A 25,433-nucleotide genomic window follows, 5' to 3' on the forward strand; every position below is an offset into this window, starting at 1 on the left:
AGTCATGTGAGTCCTTCCCCGTGTAGCCCGCTGCGCACGTCCCTTTGTCGTCTTCCTTGTTCTACGCGTGCGCGCAGGGAAAGGGGTCTTCACGTGCGCATGCGCGTTCTGGGCTCGAGCCGGCAATCTGCCGCGCAAGCATAAAGCTGTGAGCGGCGCTTTTTCCTTGTCTGGGCTTCTGTATCACGTGTGGGGGGATCGGTCATGTGACTCCGGCTGGCGGTGGGCGCTGCCGAAGGCTTGAGGCGCGAGCGGGGCTGTGGGCGTTAGGGACCCCAGCGCGCGCCGGCAGGATGCAGAACGTCATCAACACGGTGAAGGGGAAGGCGCTGGAGGTGGCCGAGTACCTCACTCCCGTGCTCAAGGTACCGCCCGGTGGGGCAGCCGCAGCCTGACCCGGGGCGGAGGGGGTGGGCCCGGAGGTGCCTCTTCCCGTCGGACCCCCGCGGCGGTTCCCGCGGCAGCGCAGCCCGCTCGTGTGTGGTGCAGGCTGGTGTCCCAGCGGGAGCCGCGAAACGGCCCCTTGGCTGCCTCTGCCCGTGTCGCCAGCGGCGCCTCGGGGCGTGCGGGGCTGTCACAGCGCGGGGAGGGAGCCTGCGGTTCTCCACACCGGGAGAGGGCGGCGGGCGCAGCCCCGGACGCTGGGAGAGCCCCGGCTTGTCCCCAGAGCTCGGCTACAGGTGGGCCGGGAGCCTTTAACGGTGACTTGCCCTCGGGTACCGACTCGTAGGCCTGGGCGATGACAGTTCTGGTGCCGGTGTTGCTGTGTTGGTTAGGGGCGTGACCCCTGTACTAGGGGTTGTACTAGTTTAGGTGCAGTTTCTGGGTGGAAAGGTGCCTTTAGGGTGACCAGATGTCCTAATATCTTCAGGATCGTCCTGATACTAGGGCTTTGTCTTTATACACAACTGTACCTTCCTCATCTCACTTCCCAAAAATTTGTTCTAATTTTTCACACTTGCTGTCTGCTCACCCTAGGTGCCTTAACCACTATAGCTTGTTGGCCTTCCTTTATAGAAAAAAACTGTGCTGGTATAAGCACCTGAGTATAACTGATGAGCCCACACTCCGGGGAGTGGTGGGAGGATTGTACCATTCTTATTATATCAGTGTAGTTCAAGCAGTAAAGTTTTTGTGTGTAGGCAAGGCCTTTAAATAAGGCTGTGTTACACAGTAGCTAAACCAATGCAGTTGGCCTGTGCCTGCCATGAGTGTCTAGTTGCTGTGTTAGACCTAGCCTAATACTCTCCAAACCCTTGTAACACGTGCAAATACTTCTATTTAGTTCTGTACTTCATGTAGCTGTAACACATGCAGGTACTACTGTCACTTTAATCTTTGTTACATGTAATTGTTCTACTGCAAAGTATTTTTGCCTTTGTTACTAATAATTCCTTGTATTAAAACTGATGATTTTTTAAGAAATCCCCATTTTTTTCTCTTGCTATCAGTTTAGTCTCTGGATTTTCCTCAGTCCAGGTAATGAAGACAGTTTTGCTTTCAGACCTTTAGTGTATGCTTTCAGAAGAGTTGTTTCTACTGGGACCCTTTTAATGGAAAAATCAAAAACGCAATCCTCTTGATCAGTTCAGGCTTCTATAATGTAACTTCCTTACATATTTTGTACTTCACATAAGAGATCCTTGTTTGTAGACCACTTTATAGCATTCTTCATTCATGAACTGAATTTTCTTGCCCCTGTGAAGTAAATATTATGTCCATGTTTTAGCTACGTTTTTGTAACATTGCCCGTTACTGTGATTGGGAATATAGAGACAGAAACTGAGGCACAGGGCGGTGAAGTGACTTGTCTAAGTTTACTGAGTTGGTCACTTGTTGTGCTAGAAATAGAGCCCAGAAGTTCTAACTCCAAATTTCCCCTTCTAACCACTGTAACACATTGTATTAAAGTATCTAGACTATTTGCAGTGGTACCAGATGACAGAACAAGGAGTAATGGTCTCAAGTTGCAGTGGGGTAGGTTTAGGTTGGATATTAGGAAAAACTGTTTCACTAGGAGGGTTGTGAAGCACTGGAATGGGTTACCTAGGGAGGTGGTGGAATCTCCTTCCTTAGAGCTTTTTAAGGTAAGCCCTGGCTGGTATGATTTAGTTGGGAATTGATCCTGCTTTGAGCAAGGGGTTGGACTAGATGACCTCCTGAGGTCCCTTCCAACCCTAATATTCTATGATTCTAAGACACATGCTATTCACCATCCTTGCACTTTGAACAGCTTGTTGTGAGAGACTAGAATGCTGCAAAAACAACAACTGAAAACTGAGTGAATGGTGTGTATGTTCTTGCTATGTGCGGCACAGGCTCTGACAAGAGTGAACTACCCAAGAAGACTACAGACTCTGGTGAAGGTGCTAGGCCAAGTTTATTGCCAACAAAGCACAGTATTAGTTCCCTATATGTGCTACAGGTAAACTTAATAAATCTTTGCCCAAGACAGTGAACCAGCAGCTGGACAAAGGATTAAAGTGAAGCATTCCAGGATTTATAGACTGAAACAAGCCATCTGGAGTAAACAACTTGCATATCACCTTACATGTTTCATGACATTTAGTACCTCCCCTGTACATTTCTCCTGATATTTGAGACAAAACATCACTAGTCATCACTTCTGTCAAACCATCTTATCTGCTAGATTGGGGTGTTCTTGTCCTAGCCTGCTGGAATGCATTTACATAATCAGTGTATTTTAGCAATGCTAGCAGTACTGGCGTCGAGTTCATGTACCGAACAGTGAACTTGCAGGCAAGCATCTCCTTTTGAGAGGGCCTCACTTTTGCTCAAAGCATAACTTTTGCTGACTTTGATTCAGGCCTTGTACCAGGCCCCTGCTTCAGGCTCTCTTTCTACTACAGATGGATGGAATTTTAAAAATACCCATTAGGAATGCAGCATAGTATAGCCTTGTCTTCTAAAGAAGCTAAGCTTTTTACACTTCACTAGGTTGACAGGGGATCCAGGCTGGTCTGTTTTTGGTTCCACCCACTCTCAGGATCCCAGACTTGTATGATGCACCTTGGGAACGAGTTCTATGGTCATTGCATTCTGAGACTTGGATACGGTAACACAATGCACTGCCATAAAGTCTTCAGATTTATCTATTATCCCAAACTCTTAAAAGGAGAATTTTTATTGGCATTCAGTGTTGATATTCTATTGTTTCACATGGTACCACAAGAGTTTTGCCTGTTTCATCTGAATCATGCACTTAATTTATATTTTTTCCTTCATCTTTGGAGGGGGGGAGGAGAGAGACTAGATTGCTGATATGGACAAGACTTTGCTTTTTCCAGCTTCCTTGTTAGAAGGTGATAATTTGGACATTCTAAGACTTTGTCTGTGCCCCATGCGGTGCATCTATGGCAATTAACTCTGGCAGTGGAAGCAGCAGAACGTATGCTTAATTGAAGACTGAACGATATTTGAGGATTGAACAAGATGGAATTGTAGCCCAGAGTCAGAGTACTGGTTGAAAAGAGGCCTGAGACTTGATAATGAAATCTGAGGGCCGTTCAGGGCAGTAGGAAGGAAATCCACCTCAGATATTACAGAGGTGGGTGATACATTCCAAATATGGATAACTACAGGTTCTCTCATTCTTCAGTAGTTTTAAAATTCTGGGGGGAAACTTCTGGTCTTTCAATGCTGATGTTATTTCTTCTGGAGTCTAAAATTTTCTGTGCATTCTGGGTTTACGTGAGCATGAATTACACCCGTTTCTTACACTTAAACATTCTAGATGTCTGTCTGAATGCAAAAGTAAACTGAAATCTTGTAGATAACAATGTACCTTATCCAAACTGAGAACAAGTTAATGAAAACAGTATGAGAAAATTCAAGAAACTCAAAACTATTTGCATGTGGCGCACAATAAAGGAATGGATATATATACCAAAAAAAGCAAATAATAAAATATCTCTACAAAATGGGTCCAAGGCACATTGACAGTGGGAATAATCGTTCTTCGTTACTGAACTTCTCTGCTTTTTGTAATCTCAAACTGATGCATTATGTTAGTATTTTTTTAGTTTAGTACTTGGTGCAGTTACAGAAATCATGGCTGAGAGTACCTGGTTCTAATTGGCTTTCTGCCTCTTAAGCAAGTATAGCACTGATCACAGGAGCTCTCCTGTTAGCCAACTGAACTATTGATAGTTGCAGAAAAATATGCTGTGGTTATATGGCAGTTCTGATAACCTCTTGGATTCTGCAAAGAACTGCTTTGTTGCTAATGTTCTGTGCTATAGACAATGGCTGCAGGCTGGCTACAAACTAGGGTACTAATCCCACAGCTTCCTTCAAGCTGGTGTACACAGCTACCTAGAGCAGGGGTTCTCAAACTTCATTGCACCATGACCCCCTTCTGACAACAAAAATTACTACATGAGCCCAGTAGCGGGGACTGACACCTGAGCCCCACCACACTGGGTGAAGGAACGAAAGCCTGAGCCCCACTGCCATGAGGTGATGTGGGGGACCAAAGCCCAAAGGCTTCAGCCCCAGGCAAGGGGCCTGTAATGTGAGGCCCGTCACTCAGGGCTGAAGTCCTCACACTTCAGCTCTGGACCCCAGCAAGTCTAAGCCAGCTCTGGCAACCCCATTAAAATGGGGTCACAACCCACAGTTTGAGAATCGCTGACCTAGAGAGAGACAGTTGCAGGATCAGAGCCTAGCAGAGTTTCTTCAGCTTTGGAGAATAGGATTCAAATGTCAACAGAGATGTAAATGTTTCTGAATTGTCTTTATTCTAGGAGTCAAAGTTTAAAGAAACTGGAGTCATCACTCCTGAAGAGGTGAGTGTTCAGAACTTAAAAAATGTACTTAAGGAAGCTATTAAAATAGTAATAACTTGTGGTAAAAGTTGCCATAACATAATAATCAATCTTAAATTGACTCTTGCAACTGCTAACTTAGTGAAAATTTGAGGATGTGATTACGATATAACGTGACCCGGTATAACATGATAATGCAGCCCCCAGGGGGGCGGGGCTGCGCGCTCCAGCAGATCAAAGCAAGTTCGATATAACATGGTTTCACCTATAATGCGGTAAGATTTTTTTCGGCTCCCGAGTACAGTTATATCAGGGTAGAGGTGTATGTGCAAAGTAGTTCTGCTATTGCAGTCTTTCAGCAACAGAACTCCTCTTGGAATGGAGTTTGGGACACAAGCCCTAGGCATCCTAATATAGGCTGAGGGAGAACCCACCCTTCTCTGAACATTGTTTAGATCAGGGGTGGGCATCCTCAGGGCTTTGGATCCTGCCTGCAGCGCTGCTGGCACCATGTCCGTGCAGCCCCTGGAGGGGTGGGGCAGAGGGCTCTGTGCATTGCCTCCAGGGACCGCCCCCCCCCCCCTCGCAGCTCCTGTTGGCCGGGAATGGGGATCTGTGGCCAATGGAAGCTTCTGGGGAGGTACCTGGAGGCATGGCAAGGGCAGCACATGCAGAGCCCTCTGCCTCCCCTCCCCCAGGGGTACCTACTGCCTCTCCTCTTCCAGGAGCAGCGTGGGGACAGGGACAGGGCAGGCAGACAGGGAGCATGCCTTGGTCCCGATGCGTGCCACTGTAACCCCGGAGCCACTTGAGTTAAGTGATGCCGGGCCAGAGCCCAAACCCCTCCTGTACCCTGCCCCACAACTCCCTGCCCTAAGCCCCCTGCCTGCACCCCAACTCCCTACCCTGAGCCCCCACATGCACCCTGCACTGCACTCCCTTGCCTTGAGCCCCCTTGTATACCCCACACCCCCTCCTGCACCCCAACCCCTGCCCTGGCCCTGCATATAATTTCCCCACCCGGATGTGGCCCTCGGCCCAAAAGGTTTGCCCACCCCTGGTTTAGATGGTTTGGTTGTCCTGGGTCAGCAGCTCCATTCTGCATTGAAGTTGAAGCAGGAAAGAGTTCATTGGACTGAAAACTCCCCCTCCCTTAGGTAATCCAGGGACCGCCAAGGCTTGCTGAAAGCAGCCCCAGCTTTCCACCATCTGTTTTGTTCCCCTGCTGCTGAGTGTGTGGTGGGGTCACAACATATTGTTGGCCACCTGCCATGCACAAGCATTTTTCTCTACTCCTCTATAGGCTGCCCCGAGCTTGGCCATGTTTCCACTAAGTGGTAGCAGCTTACAAAGGAGTCTATTGTAAAAGGAAACAAGGATTACAAATTCCTGTCCAGTTTCTTCTCTGTATCGAATGCAATGGTGTTTTTTAGTTTTCCTCTTTACACGAGGATGGAAAAGGGTAGCGTTTGAAAGCTGTTGTCTCTGAAACTGTCTAGTCAGAGACTACAAAAGAGCAAAATGGAAGCAGGGAGGGTGCAGGGGAGAGGTAAAGTAAAGACAAATGCAGAGAAGGAAGGAGACAGAATCAGACAAAAATGAAGATGGTGGTGGTGAGACAGACAAATAACACAGGAAGATACATGAGGCAGAAATATTATTCCAATATTGGCATCTGAAACATTTCTACTGAGCTACACTATGTGCCAGAGGAGATCATTTTTGCTAGCCTACTGGAGTACTATAGAATTAACCAATTTTTAGTGCTAAACAATCTTTTGAGGTAGTTTTGTTTATTTTCTTCTAAATTCATGGTGACCACCAAAAAAAAATTCTAGATAACTCTGAACCACTGACACTTAGCCCCATCATCTGTGGCGAAAAGCTGCACAGGGATATCTAATTAGAAGGGGTTTTCCTTTTGGGTTAGCTGGCTATATGCACTGTGGAGGGAGTCTTTGCCGTTTGCAGCATCAGATATAAATCCATGCCAGAGGCAGGATCTTAGATTTAATGAACCATTGGTATCATATATTATGGCATATGTTCTTCTTGCAGGATGTGTGAGGAGACTGCCTGTCCTCTAGGCTCAAGGGTAGTGATTCCCAAGAGGTTGAGAGCTCATGTGCTCTCCATGTATCTTGGCAGTTTGCTTTCAAAGAGTTATGGCTTTTCATTCCAACTCTGCCTTCGTGGGTTCCCTGACTGGGTAGCCTTTCTGCCACAAGTATATTGTATCAAAGTCAGAACCAGGGGTCCAACTATTTTCATAAACATGATCCATGTTGTTAATTTATTTTAGAAGACTCAAAGCTGTTCTGTGTATCTTAATCTGTGAAAGTGTCTCTTTATTAGGCAACATTGTGTCTTAAGAGTCCCACATAAAGTATCTTCAAATGTATTGTGTTAACCTCAATCTTTAGCTCCATGGAGGAACTGATTTTCGGTTGGTTCTTTGTTTGACCGTTTGGTAGGTTTCCATAGCTGAGTTTATTTTCTGCAGGGGGGTAAAAAGGGAGAGTGCAGGTAAGTCAAAAAGAACCAGTGAAAGACCTGCTTTAACAGGGTGTCTCCTCTCTATGGAAACAGACCATAGTAAAACAGATGGACAAAGGAGTAAAGTAGTGAATCATTGCACCAAGGTTGGGTTCCTTGACCAATATAGGTTAGGATTTTTAAGGGTCCAACTGCCATTTGTGCTTCTGAAAAATCTTCCTCCACTATGTCTAATCGTTCCAGGAGCTGTAGCTCTTGCCCTGTCCTACAGTTATCATTAAAGAGAAATTCTGTCAGGTGTGTAAGAGGAGGCTGTCTCTTTAATGGTAGCGCTCATATGTTCTCTTTGAGTGTGTCAGTGAACTGTAATACACACAAGCAATGAAGGGGTACCTACTGCCAGATAACTCTTGTTTTGCTGGCCCACAAACTTGTACCACTTTGCTAATGCATTTCAATTCCATGCTTGCATTTTTGTCTTTTGTTCCAATCTTTTTGGTCTCTGAAATGCTGATTGCAAATTGTGATTAATTCTATGGCAGTTTTGTGACTTGATCCTATGGTCTAAAGCTGGCTATAATAATATCTCTTGAGGTGGCTAGCCAGCTAATTTACCCACTGTATCACCTGGCTAAACTCCTATCCTGCGTCGTCTTGTTTCTGGTATATTGATAGATATTTGAATTCATTTTAACACTTTTTTTGGATGTCACATGAGTATTCTGTTAAATCCTTGCTAGTAACATCTCAAAAGGATACCACCAGACTTAATTTTATAAAATTTTAAATGTATGCTTACTGAAAACTATTTGTATTAACATATTTAAGGATGTTTAAGTTAAACATTTTCTTGCAGTACTGTGAACACAAACCTTTGTTCATAGGACTACTGCATGGAAATCAAAGTGAAACTGACTGGTTTAGTTTCACTGTAAAAACTGAAGGATGAAAAGCAAATGAGATTTAAATTTCATTTTAGTAATTTACAGGGTTAACCCAGGAAAGAAAACACTTCAAAATTTCATCTTATGTTGACGATGTGATTAAAATGGTTAGGATGTACCTATTTCCCCATTTCTACAAGCAATCCATTCAAGTGTTTTAAACAAGTACAGGATTATAAAGAATGCTGCAGTTTTCTACATTATACAGACTGTTTTCATGTATGAGTGAATGACTTTATAGGTCTTCCCTGTTTTGGTTTTTTTAATTTTATTTAAACTGTTTTTCTCCATTACGGTAAAACATCTCTTTTGATAGAGATCAGTCTCGGACACTTTCCTAGAAAGAGGAAATTACTTTTCCGTGGCGTAAATCTATTATCCATACTGCACAAACACTGTGATATTTTTGTTATGCTGACTTGCATTGTTTTTGGAGCACATGGAGAGAAAATGGTTGGCCAATCTATACTATAGCCTGTGAAACCATTCTGCAATGAGTTTGTCAGCTGAGTAGCATGTTACTGTGAATTAGTTTTTTAAAATGGGGAAGCAGTTGGAACAACAGATGTGTACAATGTTATTAGTTTTGCAAATGACTTAAAGAACAAGCAAAACAAATTCACTATGGCTTTAAAACTTCAGCTGTTCCTTCCCATTATGAACAGAGTAAAGGGACAGACAAATGACTGCATGAAACTGCGTTAATATTCACTCTATGTAGCTCTTAAATGCTGCTGTTTTTTTAAAATATACTAGAAACATAATTAAGAAATTTCTTTACCTCAGTTACTATTTACAGTTTATTAAGAGTTTTTAAAATCTAACTCTTCAGGACAGGGACCTATTTTCATATGTTTTCACATCACCTAGCACACTTTGATATCCATTCATAATTGGGCACTGCCATGCTATAATACATGTATCTGCTTGCTTACTTACTTGCATTTCTCTCGACTTTAACAATGAATAAGTGATGTCCGTTTCACTTTCAGTTTCTTCATGTTACAGTAGTTGGCTTTGAACGCTGCAGGGAAATGTTTTTAAGAACTTCTAGTTAAAATTTGAGAATGGGGAAATACTTCCATTTGGGTGTGTTGAAGAAGAAAAGCTTTCACAAAAATTAAATGTCAATCCAAATTCTACTTGCCTGTATTGCTAACTGTAACAAGAATTTATTTAATAAAGCAGTCTTGTCAAATCCTGATATAGGCGAGAGTAAACTTTCCCCATGGGCAAATAAAACTAGCTTTTTTTCACTGCTGTCTTCATGGTGGAGTGAACAAGTGTCAGGGTTTTCTCCCCACCCTGAACTTTAGGGAACAGACGTGGGGACCTGCATGAAGACCCTTTAAGCTTATTTTTACCAGCTTAGGTTAAAAATTCCCTTATTCCTTGGATTAAGTAATGCTGCCACCACCAAGTGATTTAAACAAACATTTAGGGAGGGCCACTTGGAGCCCTACCTTCCCCAAATATCCCCCCATGGCCCCTACACCCCTTTTCCTGGGCAGGCTTGAAAATAATCCCCCAAGCCCCGACACCCCCTTTCCTGGGGAGAGTTGAGATTAATATCCTCACAAATTGGTACTGGTGAACACAGACCCAAACCCTTGGGTCTTAAAATGATGAAAAATCAATCAAATTCTTAAAAGAAGAATTTTAATTAAATAAAAGGTAAAAGAATTACCTCTGTAAAATCAGGATGGTAAGTACTTTACAGAATAACAAAAGACTCAAGAACATGGAGGATTTCCTCTCTAGGCAAAACCTTAGTTACAACTCCAGGGATAAACCTGCCTCTCGACAAGACCTCCCTCTAGACAAGGAAAATTACAAGCCAAAATAAAAGTAAGCTAACACATTCCCTTATTATTACTTACTAATTCTAATTGAGTTGGATTTCTTGCCTTCTTGATCTGTCTCTGGCAAGCACACAGAACAGACAAAACAAAGCCTTTTCCCCCTCCCCATATTTGAAAGTATCTTGTCCCCTTATTGATCCTTTTGGTCAGGTGTCAGCCAGGTTACCTGAGCTTCTTACCCCTTTACAGGTAAAAGGATTTTGTGCCTCTGGCCAGAAGGGATTTTATAGTACTGTATACAGAAAGGTGGTTACCCTTCCCTTTATATTTATGACAACTAGTATATTTTAAATGTACTAGCCTGGTAAATGTTGATAAACCTTTTTGGGTTTGCCATAAGGTATAGAGAACTCTTAGAAGTTCTGACCATCTTTGCAGTTATGACTCTCTTTACTGCATGGTTCCTCGAGATGAAAGAAAACAGTCAGTGTCTGTCTATACCAGTTGGAGGAAATAGATGCTTTTTCTTTTCACTGGATCTCTAAAGCATAAAGTGCTATGAAGATTACATTGAACACACTTGCAAAAATGTGATCTCTGTACAACTGAAATGTTAATACTGCTCAAGTTCATAAGAGTTTCCTTATACTACGTACGCATTTCACCTTTTTCTTTGTGCCCAAACAGTTTGTGGCAGCTGGAGACCATTTAGTTCACCACTGTCCTACTTGGCAATGGTAAGTAAAAGAGAACGAGGCACAAAGAGCTAGGGTTGCAGAAAGCTAGAGGAACAGCACATTTTTGTCATATTACTTTTGCATCTGATGCAAAAATGTTTGGTTATATCTCAATTTAATATAGATGAGAACTAAATCTAGACGTGAACTCTGGCCATAGAACCCATGCCATTGATATCTTTGTCATGATCCAAATTACAGTCACTTTTTTGTGGGGGAGGCTTTTGTATTAGCTACCATTTGTAGCTGCAGTCAGGATGATTTCTTCTGAGGTGGTATAGAAAACAGACCACTCTGGTATGAATACTTTGAATTTCTACTGGTAATAGCAGGCTCATTCTCCCTTGGGCCTTTCTTGGCTCCATTGGTTATGGGGAATCTGAAGTCTTGAGACCACGTTCTCTGTCATGGTGGCAGAGAGTCACTGAACTTACTAGCTACAAGGGGCCACTTGTGAAGTCATTGCCTTGTTGTAACCTACATATGAAAAACAATAGCTTACACTACTTAAATTTGATCTTGAGTCCATATCCAGCTGAGTTATAGATTAGAAAATGCTGGTCTGTCTCTGAATATACATGCCATAATCACTCTGAGAAGGCTTTTTTTTACCTCTCTGGAATGCAATGAGAATGTACAAAAAATGTATTTAGTACATTTTAACAGGGTCTTTCTTGCATTACAAAACTAAATCATGAAATGGTTAGTGATTAGAACATAACATTAGTGTCTAGATTATTTTTGTTCAAGCCAAAAACTAATGCATGTGGGCAATATACGATTAGTAGATTTAGATTTTTCAGCATGGCAAGAGTCTCAATAGATTTTGAGGTGATTCTGCTGAAAGCTTTTAAATATACTTCTTCCCAGCCCCTTCCTGCTCACACTTGGGATCACCTCATTGGTCAGCTTGGTATGTTTCAAATTGCAAAGAGGTAGGTTGTTTTTGCAGTATATCTCAAGTTCTGCTACTACATATGTGGTGGTTACTAGTCTCAAATAGAAGCAGGAAGGTGGTATTTTTGTCTTCTGGCCACACAGACTGAAAATAGAAGTAGTGTTGTCTGCAAAACAAGTTTTCACTTTTTTGTGGTATGCTTTTTTTAAAGGGCTTCAGGAGAAGAATTAAAGGTCAAGGCTTATCTGCCAACAGACAAACAGTTTTTGGTAACTAAAAATGGTAAGAATGATTCTTAGTAGAGTTGAATGCAGTACAGCTCTTGTGAATTACTTCAGGGGAAAATAATTGTAGGCCTATTGGAACATGCTTGTGCACCCAAATTTTACCCTCTACATAAAATTGATAACGAAAGCTAACCTTCCTTTGTATCTTCTGCATTTTAATTTTGTGGTGACACAAGCAGCAGATTGTCTGAACTTGAGTATTCAGCTCTCTTGTCTCACAGAATCTGTCATCACCAAGCATGAAGATGATAAATATATGCTTGAGGTCAGCATTGCAGCTTGCATTGTGAAATTGAAAACTTTAAGTCCAGAAACACTGAATAACCCTCCTTATCTTTCCTTCCTTGCTTGCTTCCTCTAATCCTCCACCTCCTCTCCCCTGGCCCTTCCACACACAATGGTTAGCAAGGGTGAGATTTTAACTTAAAATTCTTCTTCCTTCACCCTCCCCAATACTGGATCTTCTGGTTCTTCCTGGTTTACTAAGGTATTCCAAAATGCTTTACTTGGTAACACTCATACTTTTAATCTGATACAAACCATGTAACTCAGATCACCATATTAGTGAAACTGCAGAATTCTGCTGTGAAACAGGTCAACTGATGGTCACAAAATTAAAGCATTGTATAATGGTAGTGCTGACTGCCCCACTTGCTATAAAAGAGGAGAACTTGCATCTGAGCCAAAACTATGAGGGAAGCTTTCTTTTTACAAAAGAAACATTCTTTTGTCTCAAACTTTGGCATTTTTGTGATAGGCAATGTAGCCCCCTCAGTTCTGGCTTGCAAAAACTATGTAATTGAAGGCCTACGAGAAGGAATTATGGCCTTATGAGGTGGCATTTCATGCTTTGACTTGACTTGCCCATTTTGGAGACTTGAAATCCTCAGTGGGCCAATGGAATGTCCTGTGGTCTGCAGAGGAAGTAATTGAAGTATTACCACCTCACTCCTAGTGCTGCCTACAGTTGCAGTGATCTTGCTATGCAGGCAATAGCAATGACTGCATGGCTAAGTGATGTACTTGCAATTTCTGTGGGGTCTTCTGGTGCCCTTTCTCTCCCGGTCACTCTTCAGAGGAAGAAAATCCAGGATTCCATGTTTCTTGCACTCAGTCGTCTGGGACCACAGTATACTGGTAACCTCTGACTTAAGTTAAATGCTTGTAGAAAAGATGCCATAGAGCACCCTACTAACCAGTTTCCAGGGAGATGTCCTCTAGTTTTCATTTTGACCTTGTCCCCATGCCCTGTTTTTTGTAGAAGGTCTACAGTCAGCTTATGAAGTGTAGCTCTTGTATACCAATTCTCTTCTCCAGGGCTGAGTTTGAGTGTTGCGGATATAATCTTTCTATTTATATTAACGAAAATGTCAGTTTTGCCTTTAAATCAGATGTACTACTACGCAAACTTTTACTGTGCCTCTAAGATCTCTTGTGTAGTCGCTCTATGCCAACAGGAGAGAGCTCTCCTGTCAGCATAATTAAACCACTCACAACGAGTGGCAGTAGCTGTGTTGGTGGGAGACTCTCTCTGCTCACATAGCACTGTTTACACCAGCGTTTTTGTTGGTGCAACTTACATTGGTCGGCGGGGGGGGTTTCCCACACCCCTGACTGACAAAAGGTTTGCCAATAAAAATGCTAGTGTAGACAAAGCCTTATTTTAGAAAGCACAACTTGAACATATGTGTATGATTGACAGTAAACTAATCTTGTTAAATAACCATGTTACTGTTAACAGCAGTTTTCCAGGTGACAAACTGATCTGTCACTTACATGACTACTGCACTTTAAGTAGAAGTCTGCCCAGCAGATAACCAGTAGAAGTTGCATGTTCAAATTCAGCCAAGATCTGCACTGATTAAAAGCTGTTCAGTGACATGCATGAAACAAATGGATAGGTAGTTCCCAGATACCACCAAATGGTTCAGTCTCAGAAAATCTGGAGACTCAAACTCCCTTCTGACCCTTACAGATCAGGGTTGAGGCACAATGACAAGTGGCAGAAAAATATAAGATGATTGTGTGACCACTGCCTGGAACGTACCGGTTCTTTAACTAGAGTCCAGGTATCATCTTACCTTCGCCTGCACTAAATTCACATGAATAATTAAGGTTGGAAATCCTAAAAGATTAACCCAAATGTACTGAAATTGTATAACGTAAAGGTATTTTGTCTAAATTTGTATTTTTAACCTATTTTTTAAAACAAACACCAAAAAAAACAACCTTGTACCACAGAGAGCAAATAGGGGCTGGGGAAACGTATTCACTGCAGAATGCTTTGCAGAGTGAGTTTCTCTGCTCTGTCTAATATCTGATTGCAGTTATCTGATTGCAGTTATCCTATTGCTCGTAAGAGTTTGCTGTTCTTTACAGTGCCATGCTACAAGCGGTGTAAGCAGATGGAGTATTCAGATGAACTGGAAGCAATTATAGAAGAAGATGATGGTGATGGGGGATGGGTAGACACATTTCACAATGCAGGTACTGAAACACTTATTTTTAACTTTCCACTGCTAACTGATATTAAAGACTTTGAGTCTTAATTTTAATTTCAAAATGTCTAACTCTCATATGTGATGTGTCTTAATAGCTAGTTTGAGGGACCTGAGTTACCTTCCTAGTTAAATACCTGTGTACTCTGTGTGACATTAGCAAGTTGCTTAATCTGTGTCTGTTTCTGTCATGAAATGAAGTAATACCTCAGAGGTGTGGATTCTTAAAGCTTCAAGTCCTTTGAGAAGCACAATAGAGATGCATATTACTATATTTGGTAAGGTAAATATCCCACATGCAGGGGACCAAACTTGTTGTTAAAGAGATACTGAGAGACATAAAAGCACCATTCTCTTCACCTTATGTGAAGAATAATGGCATGCTGACCTCCCTTGTCAGTGAGTTTAAGTATGAGATGTGCAACAGTTAAGTTTCTGTCTTAGTTAAGCAATGACACAACTGTGATATAGCCCCACCTTAGATGAACCTTTGATCTCTAGTCCCAACAGCTCCGTGTTGCTAGAAGGTACCTGTCTCCTTGGTATCTAAGGGCCCTCAGATAAATTGGTATGAGAAGGAAACTAGTTAAATACAGAAAATAAGTTAGTACTTCACATAAATTTGAAAGCTTTAGTCCTAGAGACAGACTTCTCTGCTAAGTGGATGCCTTTGTCACCGTGAGAGAGAAATTCAAAAACTAAAAATAAGCGTTCATCTGATTCTACTGTGTAGTCAATTTAACTCCCAAGTGCCTAGCAAAATCTCTTCCATGGTATACTTCTTTCAGCTTTTCTTTTGAGAGTAGATGATGATTTTAACACAGCCTGAGAAGGCTGACCTTTAAATTCCAGGATGAAGGTGTTTGAGAATAGCCCTTAAAGGTAATTTTTTCTCTCCTTTCTATGTATCAAAAGTACTCAAAGCATTTTCACCCCTTGAGTAATGCAATATCTCTCAGTAGCTCTGTAGCCTTTCAGAGGCTTTCTAAGGGCTTGTCTACACTGGCACTTTATAGCGCTGCAACTTTCTCGCTCAGGGGTGTGAAAATACAGCGCTGAAACTTGCAGCGCTCAAGGGGGTGTTAAGTGGCAGTGTAAACAGTTCTCCCAGCACTGGTAGCTATTCCCCTCATGGAGCTGGGGGAGGAGGTTGTTTTTTGTTTGTGTGTTTTGTTTTGTTTTGTTTTGTTTTTGTAGCACTGGGACAGCTCTCTCCCAGCACTGGTGCCGTGACTACACAGATGTTGTTAGTGAAGACATGCTCTAAGAGAAACTACTCTTTAGTGTGATTGGAATACCCCAGAAGAAGTTAATTTCTTTATCCTGTGTTTGCTGATGTTTTAATTCTTATTTTTGTCACTAGACATCTCTGTATTTTTGATTGGTCACTCCCAGTGATTTTTGGGAATTTCACTGATATTGTGAACCAGTTCTGCAAACAAAAATATCTGACAGTGCTAGGATATTATAGAACTAAGAGTATCTTCAGTGTTGGCAGGAGAGAAAATATGTAGGAGTGACTACACCAGCCAGTTGAAATGATTGTTCCCGAACAGTGTTCATTTGCTGACGTGTTGCGTTGCTAGTATGCTGACTGTGCCTTTCCTGAGTGGTAGGGTGTGCTGTCTACTAACAGTGCATTATCTTAGGAGAAAACCTATATCTTTGAGGAAGTCATCTGAGATCCCCTTCCTCTTCAGTTGGTTAACTGGACCTGAGATTGTATCGAAACAAAGTGATATAATATTACAGGACAGTGGAGAAGAACAGCAGTAAACAAGAAGTAATAGAAGGATAAGCGGGATGGGTTGACATGAAGTGGCAATGCATTGGGTGTTCCTTTTTCTGAATGACGGAGGCTTCGGCTATGTTATAGTTTAAGTCAATGTAAGTAATGTCACTCGGGTGTGAATTAGCCAGCCCCCTGAGTGATATAAATGCTGATGTGGACAGCACTAAATTAAGTCAGCATATGTTGGCCAGAGAGCATCTCTCCACTAGTATAGCTTCTACTGCTCCCAGGGCTGGCGTAGCTAAGCCAATGGCGTAGCTAAGGTAACCCTCCTGTCACCTTAGAGCGGCTACACTAAAGTGTTTACATAGCACAAAGTTCTCTAGTGTAGCCACAGTATCAGGCTCTTCTCCTAATGCTTATTAATGGATAGTGGCAAGTTGCTACTTTTTTAAATATAAGCTCCTTGGAACAGGGACATGTCAGTATTTGAATTATTTTATACACTTGTGGCACTATAGAAATAACATTTGGCTCAGAAGGAAGCATGTTCAACCACAATCAAGGCTGCTATGTGGACAGGATGCTTTGAATGTACAGTAGCTCTTGCCACATACTCAAATTATTATTATTCTTGGAGTGCACCTTGCTTTCATGTGCTTGAGGTTACTATGTGTAAGGTAGTGTTCATGAGTACTACAGTGTGACTGTTAGTCCATCTAGATTTTTTTGCAGTGGTAAGAGCTATCAGTCATCAGTTAAATTATTCCCCCCGACTCATTACTTGTTCAGAAACTCCTTAAGATTCCTCTATCAAAACTCTTGTCTCATAAGTCTTCCCTATATGATTAGTCTGTACTAGCCTACATAAGTCTGCCTGGGGAAGGGATAGTCTTTTCCAGCTCTGAATAACGTGTTACAGATTCTAAAGTTATTTTATAAAAACATAATTGAGCAATTCGTACCATCTTGGCAATAAAGAAACAGGCTCTTCTAATGTGAACTATTTTCAATGATGTTCAATCAACAGGTATTGCAGGCGGGACAGAAGTAGTTAAGGAGATCACACTGGAGAGCAAGGTATTTGTTAGCTTGTGAATATTGACTTATTATACTGGAAGGTTAAAGTCCAATAGATGTCTGATAGCGTCCCTGAACAGCCATATGAACTAATTCAGTACATGAAAGACCACAATTTTGAGGACTTCAATAACTCAGTCATGTGTTAGGGGTTGTTATAAAAGTGGATGGGTAGGGTTCTGTGGCCTGCTTTGTGCAGGAGGTCAGACTAGATGATCATATTGGTCCCTTCTGACCTACGAGTCTGAGTCTATGACCAGTACAGAGGCCAGGAAATATGTGAAGGTGGGATGAGCTATGAACTGAAATAGTAACCCATTATAATATCAGTGTAAGCATGTATCCCCTCTCATTATCATGGAATGAGGCCCTGTTCATCTGGAGTATTTCCATTCAACATACACATTCACTAATATTCCACATACACCTATAAACTAGAAACTGATTTCAGTCAACTTTGAGGTGAGCATGTGCAGAGCTATTAGAATGCTGACAAATTGTTAGATTAAAAAAAAAAGACCTATTATATGGTAAAATGGGGCTTATTCAACAAGTTTTTTTTATATAGTTTTAAGATCCTGGTCCCTTAAGGTAGGTTAGGGAAGGTACATCTTGATTTGGACAAGTCACGTGTCCTGCCAAACTTCTGTCTCTAGTTGCTGAGGCACTAATGTAGCTAAATTCATTCTTTTTTTAATGCGTTTTTATTAACTGCCACCATACTTCTCAAATCATCGTAGGGCGGAGATGAAATCTGGAAAACTTCCAGCTGCTCTCAGCTTCCTCTAAGGCTGAAGAGGTACTTAAGATAGCATGAACCTTTCCATTCTCAACAATAACATGTATATGTTTAAAAAGCATTATTGGATGAAAGGCATCTGTAGAAATGCCTCTTAAAAAGGAACCTGAGTAAAATGGAGCTGTGCCTCTGAGCTGCAATTGGAAGGCTTCTTTGAATTTAAAAGCAGTATAAATCTGGTGTGTGAAGTGTGTGGGAACAGAATTGGTAAGGACTGCAACAGAGCACTTTAATTCAGTGGTCCCTCATGGTGCTTACAGACCTATTGTAGCTGACCAACAACATTGTCTTGTACAACAATATTTTTACAGTGTTTATGGGGCCCAGGGCAAATACACACTTTTCAAGGAGAAATAAGCCCTTGGCATGCTTGTCACCTACTCTTTCAGACTGTGAAGTATCTGCACTGTACATAATGCATTGTGTAACTGGCTCCACATATGCATTGTGTGGCGAGGGTTTTGCCTTCATCAAATGCGCCAAAAAAAAAAATCTGCCTTTTGCAGGATGCTTGGTTTGATGGGCCAGTGGCCCAGTACAACATGGCAAATCTTTACGTTCCTGTGTAATACCATTATAACAAGATTTGCTTTTATGTAGTGTCTTCTGTACACAGGTACTGTATCCTAAAGCAGTTTATTATGCACTTAGCAAGCTTGTATAGAACCTTTAATGTTAGAACCTGTCTTATATGGAAAGGGAAGTATGTTGGCCATTAACACCCAGGATCTCTTTTCCAATCTCGGATCTCTAACTTGTCAGACTATGGATCAATGTCTCAAACAAGCTGAGAATCTTGTATGGCTTTAAAACAATTGTGGAATTATTGGACAACTGGCTTTTGCTATGGTACTAACAAATTTTAAACCAGGTACTTAGTTTTAAATATTATTGTACCTGATTCCTTTAAATTGACTTGCCCAATGTACCAGGTCTGTATGTCTTCAAGTCACACTGCTCTTTGCTGACAACTTCTTCCTGCTAGCAGTATAGTCTGTGTGGTGCCACTGAGCAAACTGGATTCTGTTCTGCCTTGGGAAACAGCAGGCTCATCAGTTATGCTCTGACAGCAGAGTCTCTATCTTGGTGGTGGTATAGGAGTAGATGTATTTTCAGAGCAGAATTTACAACATGGATAGTTACAGAAGTCATCCTTTGACTTTGAGCCTGAACAGAGTTGATCTGGAAGCAAGAGATTTTGGATTTTTAATGTACAAAAACCTTTAAATGCCTGAGAATGTAGTACCTACTAATGTGAATATCATTTTCTTATATATGTTGATTGACTTCATAGGAATAAATGGAAAATACTTATTTGTAAATAGATTTTCCAAGGCAGATGGGTTCAAGAGATGTGATATGCAATTCAAGTGTTCGTAAAGCATTGTTCTCATTTGCTTTCAATTTAACTTAAAAGGACAGTATGAAACTACCAGGACATCCAGCCTCTTGTGAAGATGATGAGGAAGATGAAGGGGAAGCAGCTGACATGGAAGGTATTTCCCTTTAAGTCAGATAGGATGCACTTTATTTCAGCCATGTAACTAGGGCAGCACTCTAGGAAAGAACTACTGCTTGTTTCCATGTAATGCCTATTAACAGTCCCATGTTGGACCTAATTCTACTTTCACATTGGGTTTACACCACCACAACTCCACTGGAATGCACAAGTGTCAGTGACTGGAAAATTAGGCCAGTAGGCAGTGGAATAGACAGGTCTAGCATCGCAACTCTGTGACTGTTTTTTGAGCACAAACTTCAGTTTCTGAAACTCATCCAGTGAAAAATGCTGACTTCCTAGAGCAGGGGTCTCAAACTCAAATGACCACGAGGGCCACATGAGGTCTAGTACATTGGCCCAAGGGCTGCATTACTGACACCAGCCTCACCCCTTCCCTGTCCTGCCTCTTCCCACCCTTTCCCTGAAATCCCCACCTCAACTCTGCCCCCTCCCTGCCCCCAGGGGGTGCAGGAGGAGTGTGGGGTGTGGTAGGGGCTCAGAGCAGGGAGTTGGGGTGAGGTGTGGCAGGGGGTCAGGGCGGGGGATCGGGATGCAGGAAGGCTGCAGGGGGCTCAGGGCACTTGGTTGCAGTGTGGGTTTCAGGAGGGGTTGAGGGATGCAGCAGGGGATCAGGTTGCAGGAGGGATGTGGCAGGGGGTCAGGGTGTAGGGTGCAGCAAGGGGCTCAAGGTGGGGGTTCGACTGGAGGAAGGGTTTGAGGGGTGGGCTCTGGCCCGGCGCGCGCCGGGGGCAGGGCAGGCTCCCTGCCTGTCTGCCCTGCACCTGTGCCTCTCTTGGAAACGGATGGAACCTGGGAGAGCAGGGGCACCACCCTCAACATCTCCCATTGGCCGGGAATGGGGAACCGCGGCCAATGGGAGCTGCTAGGGGCGGTGCCTGAAGCAACATCAACACACACCCCTGCGCCGCCTCCTCCCCCAGGTTCTTTCAGCTTCCTGAAGCAGTGCGGGGGCGAGGCAGGGCCAGAGCTGCTCTAAGTAAAGGCTGTGGGAGGGCGGGGGGGGGGGGGCGAGGAGCTTGCAGGCCGCAAAAAATAACCTCGCGGGCCGCATGTTTGAGATCCCTGTCCTAGAGGCTTCCATAATGAGTGTCTAGTGGAGTCACGTGGTAGACAATCTTCAGATTTACAGTATTAGAGAGTCTAGGTGTAGTTTAATGGTACTGGAAAATTAGGAAGTCTACTTGGATAAAGCATATATGTTAGATGCTTGCAGAATTTAAGGACGCACTCTTGGTTGCATATTTTTAAGCTTCTGATGACCAATTACAAGCTTGGCATGAACTTATAAACATTCTCTCTTTCCTTTCAGAATATGAAGAGAGTGGGCTATTGGAGACAGATGACGTGAGTGAACTGTTCTCTACCTCCTCCACAGCATTAACACCCTTTCTACTTTGTGCTCAAACTGGTAACACTGTCAAATGGCTAATATGCTTTTTTTTAAAATGCATTTATGAAAACTTTTTAAAGCACCAATTTTTGTTATAATTGAATATTGTAACTGACACATTGATCGGAATACCACGGTCTTCAGATGCCTTTTTAGGTATGGGGCAAAGGTGAATAAAGGCATAGTGTTACTTAAATATTTGTTTTACTGATATTGACTTTATTCTTTTATCTTAAATCTTTACCCTCAGGCAACTCTTGATACAAGAAAAATAGCAGAAGCTAGCAAAGCTAAAGCTGATGTCGGAGGGGAAGATGCCATCCTGCAGACCAGAACTTATGACCTCTACATCACTTATGACAAATACTACCAAACTCCAAGACTGTGGTTATTTGGATATGATGAGGTATTTTTTTTCCCCCCAGTGTTAAGACTCACCGGTTAAGGTAGCAAGGTCAGTTTGTTGTTACTTGATTAAATATATGTTTAAGGGAAGAATTGAGGAGATCAGTGTAAAGCCAGAACTTCAGCCAAGATTTACTGGGCCTGTGAGAATAAGTAAAAGCAATCTCACCACACCTTGAATGGCCCTGTAATTGGATCTTCGTAACCAGTTGCGATGGTGCACGTGAAAGAAAAGATTCTAGTTCTCTGAGCTGTTGGCTTTCTGTGGATAACGAGTGAAAACCAGTAAATCTGTTGTCAGTGAATCAAGAAGGTGTGAGAACCAAGTGTACACAGGCAGCAGGAAGTTGAGTAAGGAAGCATTCTTCTTCCACTTTACACTATGGAATCTTGTAAGTTTGATGACTAGTGATATAAGCCTCAGTCTAGAAATATCTAGGTTCCCTGGAACCACAGGTTCAGCTCCCAGTTCTCCCACTGTACTATAAACAAAGTACTATGGATATAAACTGGCTATCAGGAAGTCTAGACCTGAAATTAGATGAAGGTTTCTAACCATCAGAGAGTGAAGTTCTGGAACAGCCTTCCAAGGGGAGTAGTGGGGGCAAAAGACATATCTGGCTTCCAGACTAAGCTTGATAAGTTTGTGGAGGGGATGGTATAATGGGAGAGCTTGATTTTGACAATTAATTTGTCTGACTACTAGTGGGTAAATATGCCCAATGGCTTGTGATGGGATGTTAGATGGGGTGGGATCTGAGTTACTACAGAGAATTCTTTCCTGGGGTCGGGAAGAAATTTTCTTCCAGGGCAGATTGGCAGAAGCCCTGGGGGGTTTTCGCCTTCCTCTGCAGTATGGGGCACGGGTCACTTTCTGGAAGATTCTCTGCACTTTGAAGTCTTTAAACCATGATTTGAGGACTTCAATGGCTCAGGCACAGGTTTGATACAGGAGTGGGGTGGTTGAGATTCTGTAGCCTGCATTGTGCAGGAGGTCAGACTAGATTATCTTAATGGTCCCTTCTGACCTTAAAAGTCTATGATTCTACGATTCTATAATTATATCTACTCTGTATGGATCCTGCAGCATTTTTCATAAGAATAGAGGTTTGCCCTGTCATTAAGATCACCTTTCTCACCTGTTGTCCCTATGGTTGCTTGCCACTTTTGATTTCAGTGCTATGTTTAGCTTATAAAGTACTCTAGGGTCCTGTAAGCAGAGATAACATATATGCTGCAAAATGCTACATTAGTGCTATTCTACTTTCTAAGTAGGAGGAAAAGATTGTTTGTGCGACACTGTTCCTGCTACACTTTTCTTTTCTTTTCAGCAACGGCAGCCTTTAACGGTAGACTACATGTATGAAGATATTAGTCAAGATCATGTCAAAAAAACAGTAACAATTGAAAATCATCCCCATCTTCCTCCACCACCTATGTGTTCAGTTCATCCGTGCAGGTATCTTCAGTCTTTTGGTATTTCTTTACTGAGTCCAGCTTATGGATATGTTTGTGAAAAGGTCATTCTGTCTAATTAAAATTGCCTTTTGTCCATTCTTTTGTGATCTATCAAACAATCATAAATTCCCATTTCCTGGACACTTTTCCACAGCTATCTGCATGAGCTGTTCCCTTTTGCAGAGGTAAGAAGAGTCAGCAATTGTTTGAGCAGCCATCCCAGTGCTAAATGTGCATTAAGAGAATTGGTTTGGTTTTTCCTTTGTGCCTCTGTTTTGTAGTAGCCTCTCAAAACTGTATTCTCCATGAGTCTCCTCTTCTAGAAAGTCTAGAATCAGGCTATTGTTTTGATCTTTTGCTACAAAAATTTTTTTTATTCTACTCTAGCATGATCTTTTGGGAAATTTAAATTGTTTGCCAAAAACCTATTTGTATTTTGAAAGCTGCTTCAGGTTGTTTTTGTGTATCCAGGCCAGTCGCACAATTGCACTTTCACATCAACTCCAGAAGGTGGCAGACAGCTATGCTTAGATCAGAGGTGGGCAAACTTTTTGGCCTGAGGGCCGCATCGGTTTTCAGAAATTGTATGGAGGGCCAGTTAGGGGAGGGAGGGGGTCATGGCCTGGCCCCTATCGCTGCCCTCCCCCCAGATTCCTGCCCCATCCACCCCTTCCCCCCCTCGCTCCCTGTCCCCCTACTGCTCCCGGGACCCCTGCCCCATCCAACCATCCCTTCTCCTTGTCCTCTGACTGCTCCCTACCGCCCCATACAACCCCCTCTCCTTCCTGACTGCCCCCTCTGAGACCTTTGCCCCCATTCAACCTCCCTGTTCCCTGCCCTCTGACTGCCCTGAACTCCCCTGCCCTCTGTCCACCCCCCACCCTTGCCTGCCCCCTTACTACGCTGCCTGGAGCACTAGTGGCTGGCGGTGCTACAGCCACACTGCCCTGCTGGAACAAGCACACTGTCACCACCACGCAGCTCAGAGCAATGGGTCATGCTGGGCTCTGCAGCTACGCTGCCCCAGGAGCTCACAGCCCCGCAAGCCAGAGCATTGTGCCGGTGGCGGAGTGAGCAAGCTGAGGCTGTGGGGGACGGGAAACAGCAGGGGAGGAGCTGGGGGCTAGTCTCACAGGCTAGAAGCTCTGGGGCCAGGCAGGAGGGTCCCGCAGGCTGGATGTGGCCCACGGGCCATAGTTTGCCCACCTCTGGCTTAGACTGTTACATGTAAAGAAGCTAATTTTTTGACTGTATTCATGCTATGGTGCTGCCTTAGAACCCAGTGCTGTTGGTTCTCTTGGGTTACAATGATCTGCTGTTTAAGTCTTCCAATTTTCTAACTACCAGCTGTTGAACTACTTGGACTGGTTGTCGGCTATCTACCCAGCAGGATCATGCTTTCAATTAAGGTCCTGCCTTTTATTGAATTGTATGGTTGTCAGTTAAGGTACAAGTTCAAGTGACTTCCTGAAAGTGTCCAATTTAATCACTCATCTCTGAATTGACTCTTTGTAGATTTGGTGCAAGCACATCCTGCATGCCTCCCCCCACCCCCAATGGATCTACTTGGTTGAGCCCCCCATTATTGCAACTAAAGATACATATAACTCTCGGATTAGGACACTTGGATGTGGAGTAGGAGAAGCAGAGGTGCATGGCAGGCTGGCTGGAAGGCAGAACAGATAGGGCTGACTAGGAAGTGTAAAGAGAAGGGAAAAAGAGGCATGAAACTGCAGAAGGGAAGAAGAGGCATGAAGCTAATTAGAGATTTTCTGCAGAAGCCTGCTTTGGCAAGAAAGAAGCAGCTGGGAATTCGCCATTTGTGGCAGCAGTAAGAGTGCCTTGGAGGAAGCCCACAAAATGGAAGTGGCCAGACGAAGCCTCTGTTCAGGGGTAGCAGCAGTAGGGATGAGAGGTCTTTGCAGAAGTGCTGTGTTGGGGACAGCATAAGCATCTGGGAGAGGAAGGCAGTCACGCAGCAGCTGAACAAGATGGAGCATCATTTCTGATCTTGGGAAAGCAAGCACTGACTGGTGGGATCGTATCATTATGCCATTATGGGATAAGAAGCAGTGGCTGCAGAATTTTCAAATGCAGAAGGCCACTTTCCAGGAACTTTTTGCCGAGCTTTACCCAGCCCTGAAACGCTAAACTGAGACCTGCTCTGACAGTGGAGAAGAGTAGTAGGTGCTCTGTGGAAGCTTACAATGCCAAAGGGCTACTGCTCAGTGGGGAATCAATTTGGAGTTTGTAAGTCCACTGTGGGAGCTGTTGTGATCCAAGTTTGCAGGGCCATTTAATCAACTTCTGCCCTGGACTCAGACTGGTGAGAGGTACCCACACTGTGTTTGTGGATAGTGGTGGGGTTGCTGCAGAGAATTGCACATAGCTCATTGTAGAAGCTGCATGTCCAAGGTGCAGAACCAAAACGATTATTCACCTCCCTTGTCTTCTGGTACACCTGCCGAAGTTCTGCTGCGTGTTCCTGGTGTAGTCCTTCTCCCTCATTTCTCGCACAATCTTTTCGTAGAGGTCTACATTTCTATGGCTGGATCAGAGCTGTGCCTGCACAGACTCATCTTCCCACAGATCATGAAG

The 25,433-nt window shown here is 43.1% G+C and overlaps 1 protein-coding gene across 5 annotated transcripts in view; it reads left to right on the forward strand.

Moving 5' to 3' along the window:
• The first annotated feature begins 77 nt into the window (after positions 1-77).
• ATG3 (autophagy related 3) overlaps positions 78-25,433 on the forward strand; it is a 38,434-nt gene continuing 13,078 nt past the window's right edge. The window contains exons 1-10 of one of the 5 annotated variants that reach the window (XM_032787227.2): positions 78-365; positions 4,767-4,808; positions 10,717-10,766; positions 11,876-11,946; positions 14,331-14,438; positions 17,212-17,261; positions 19,478-19,556; positions 20,892-20,926; positions 21,223-21,378; positions 22,709-22,836. In XM_032787227.2, the coding sequence (XP_032643118.1) occupies positions 294-365; positions 4,767-4,808; positions 10,717-10,766; positions 11,876-11,946; positions 14,331-14,438; positions 17,212-17,261; positions 19,478-19,556; positions 20,892-20,926; positions 21,223-21,378; positions 22,709-22,836 (791 nt within the window). In that variant the 5' untranslated portion in view covers positions 78-293. Of the gene's footprint in view, positions 366-653; positions 681-4,766; positions 4,809-10,716; positions 10,767-11,875; positions 11,947-14,330; positions 14,439-17,211; positions 17,262-19,477; positions 19,557-20,891; positions 20,927-21,222; positions 21,379-22,708; positions 22,837-25,433 lie in introns of those variants that run through there. The other 4 variants (XM_032787231.2, XM_032787230.2, XM_032787229.2 and 1 more) reach the window with 4 other exon arrangements.

The sequence above is a fragment of the Chelonoidis abingdonii genome, chromosome 1 (genome assembly GCF_003597395.2).
Source record: "Chelonoidis abingdonii isolate Lonesome George chromosome 1, CheloAbing_2.0, whole genome shotgun sequence".
In the NCBI taxonomy this organism is placed as follows: domain Eukaryota; kingdom Metazoa; phylum Chordata; order Testudines; family Testudinidae; genus Chelonoidis; species Chelonoidis abingdonii.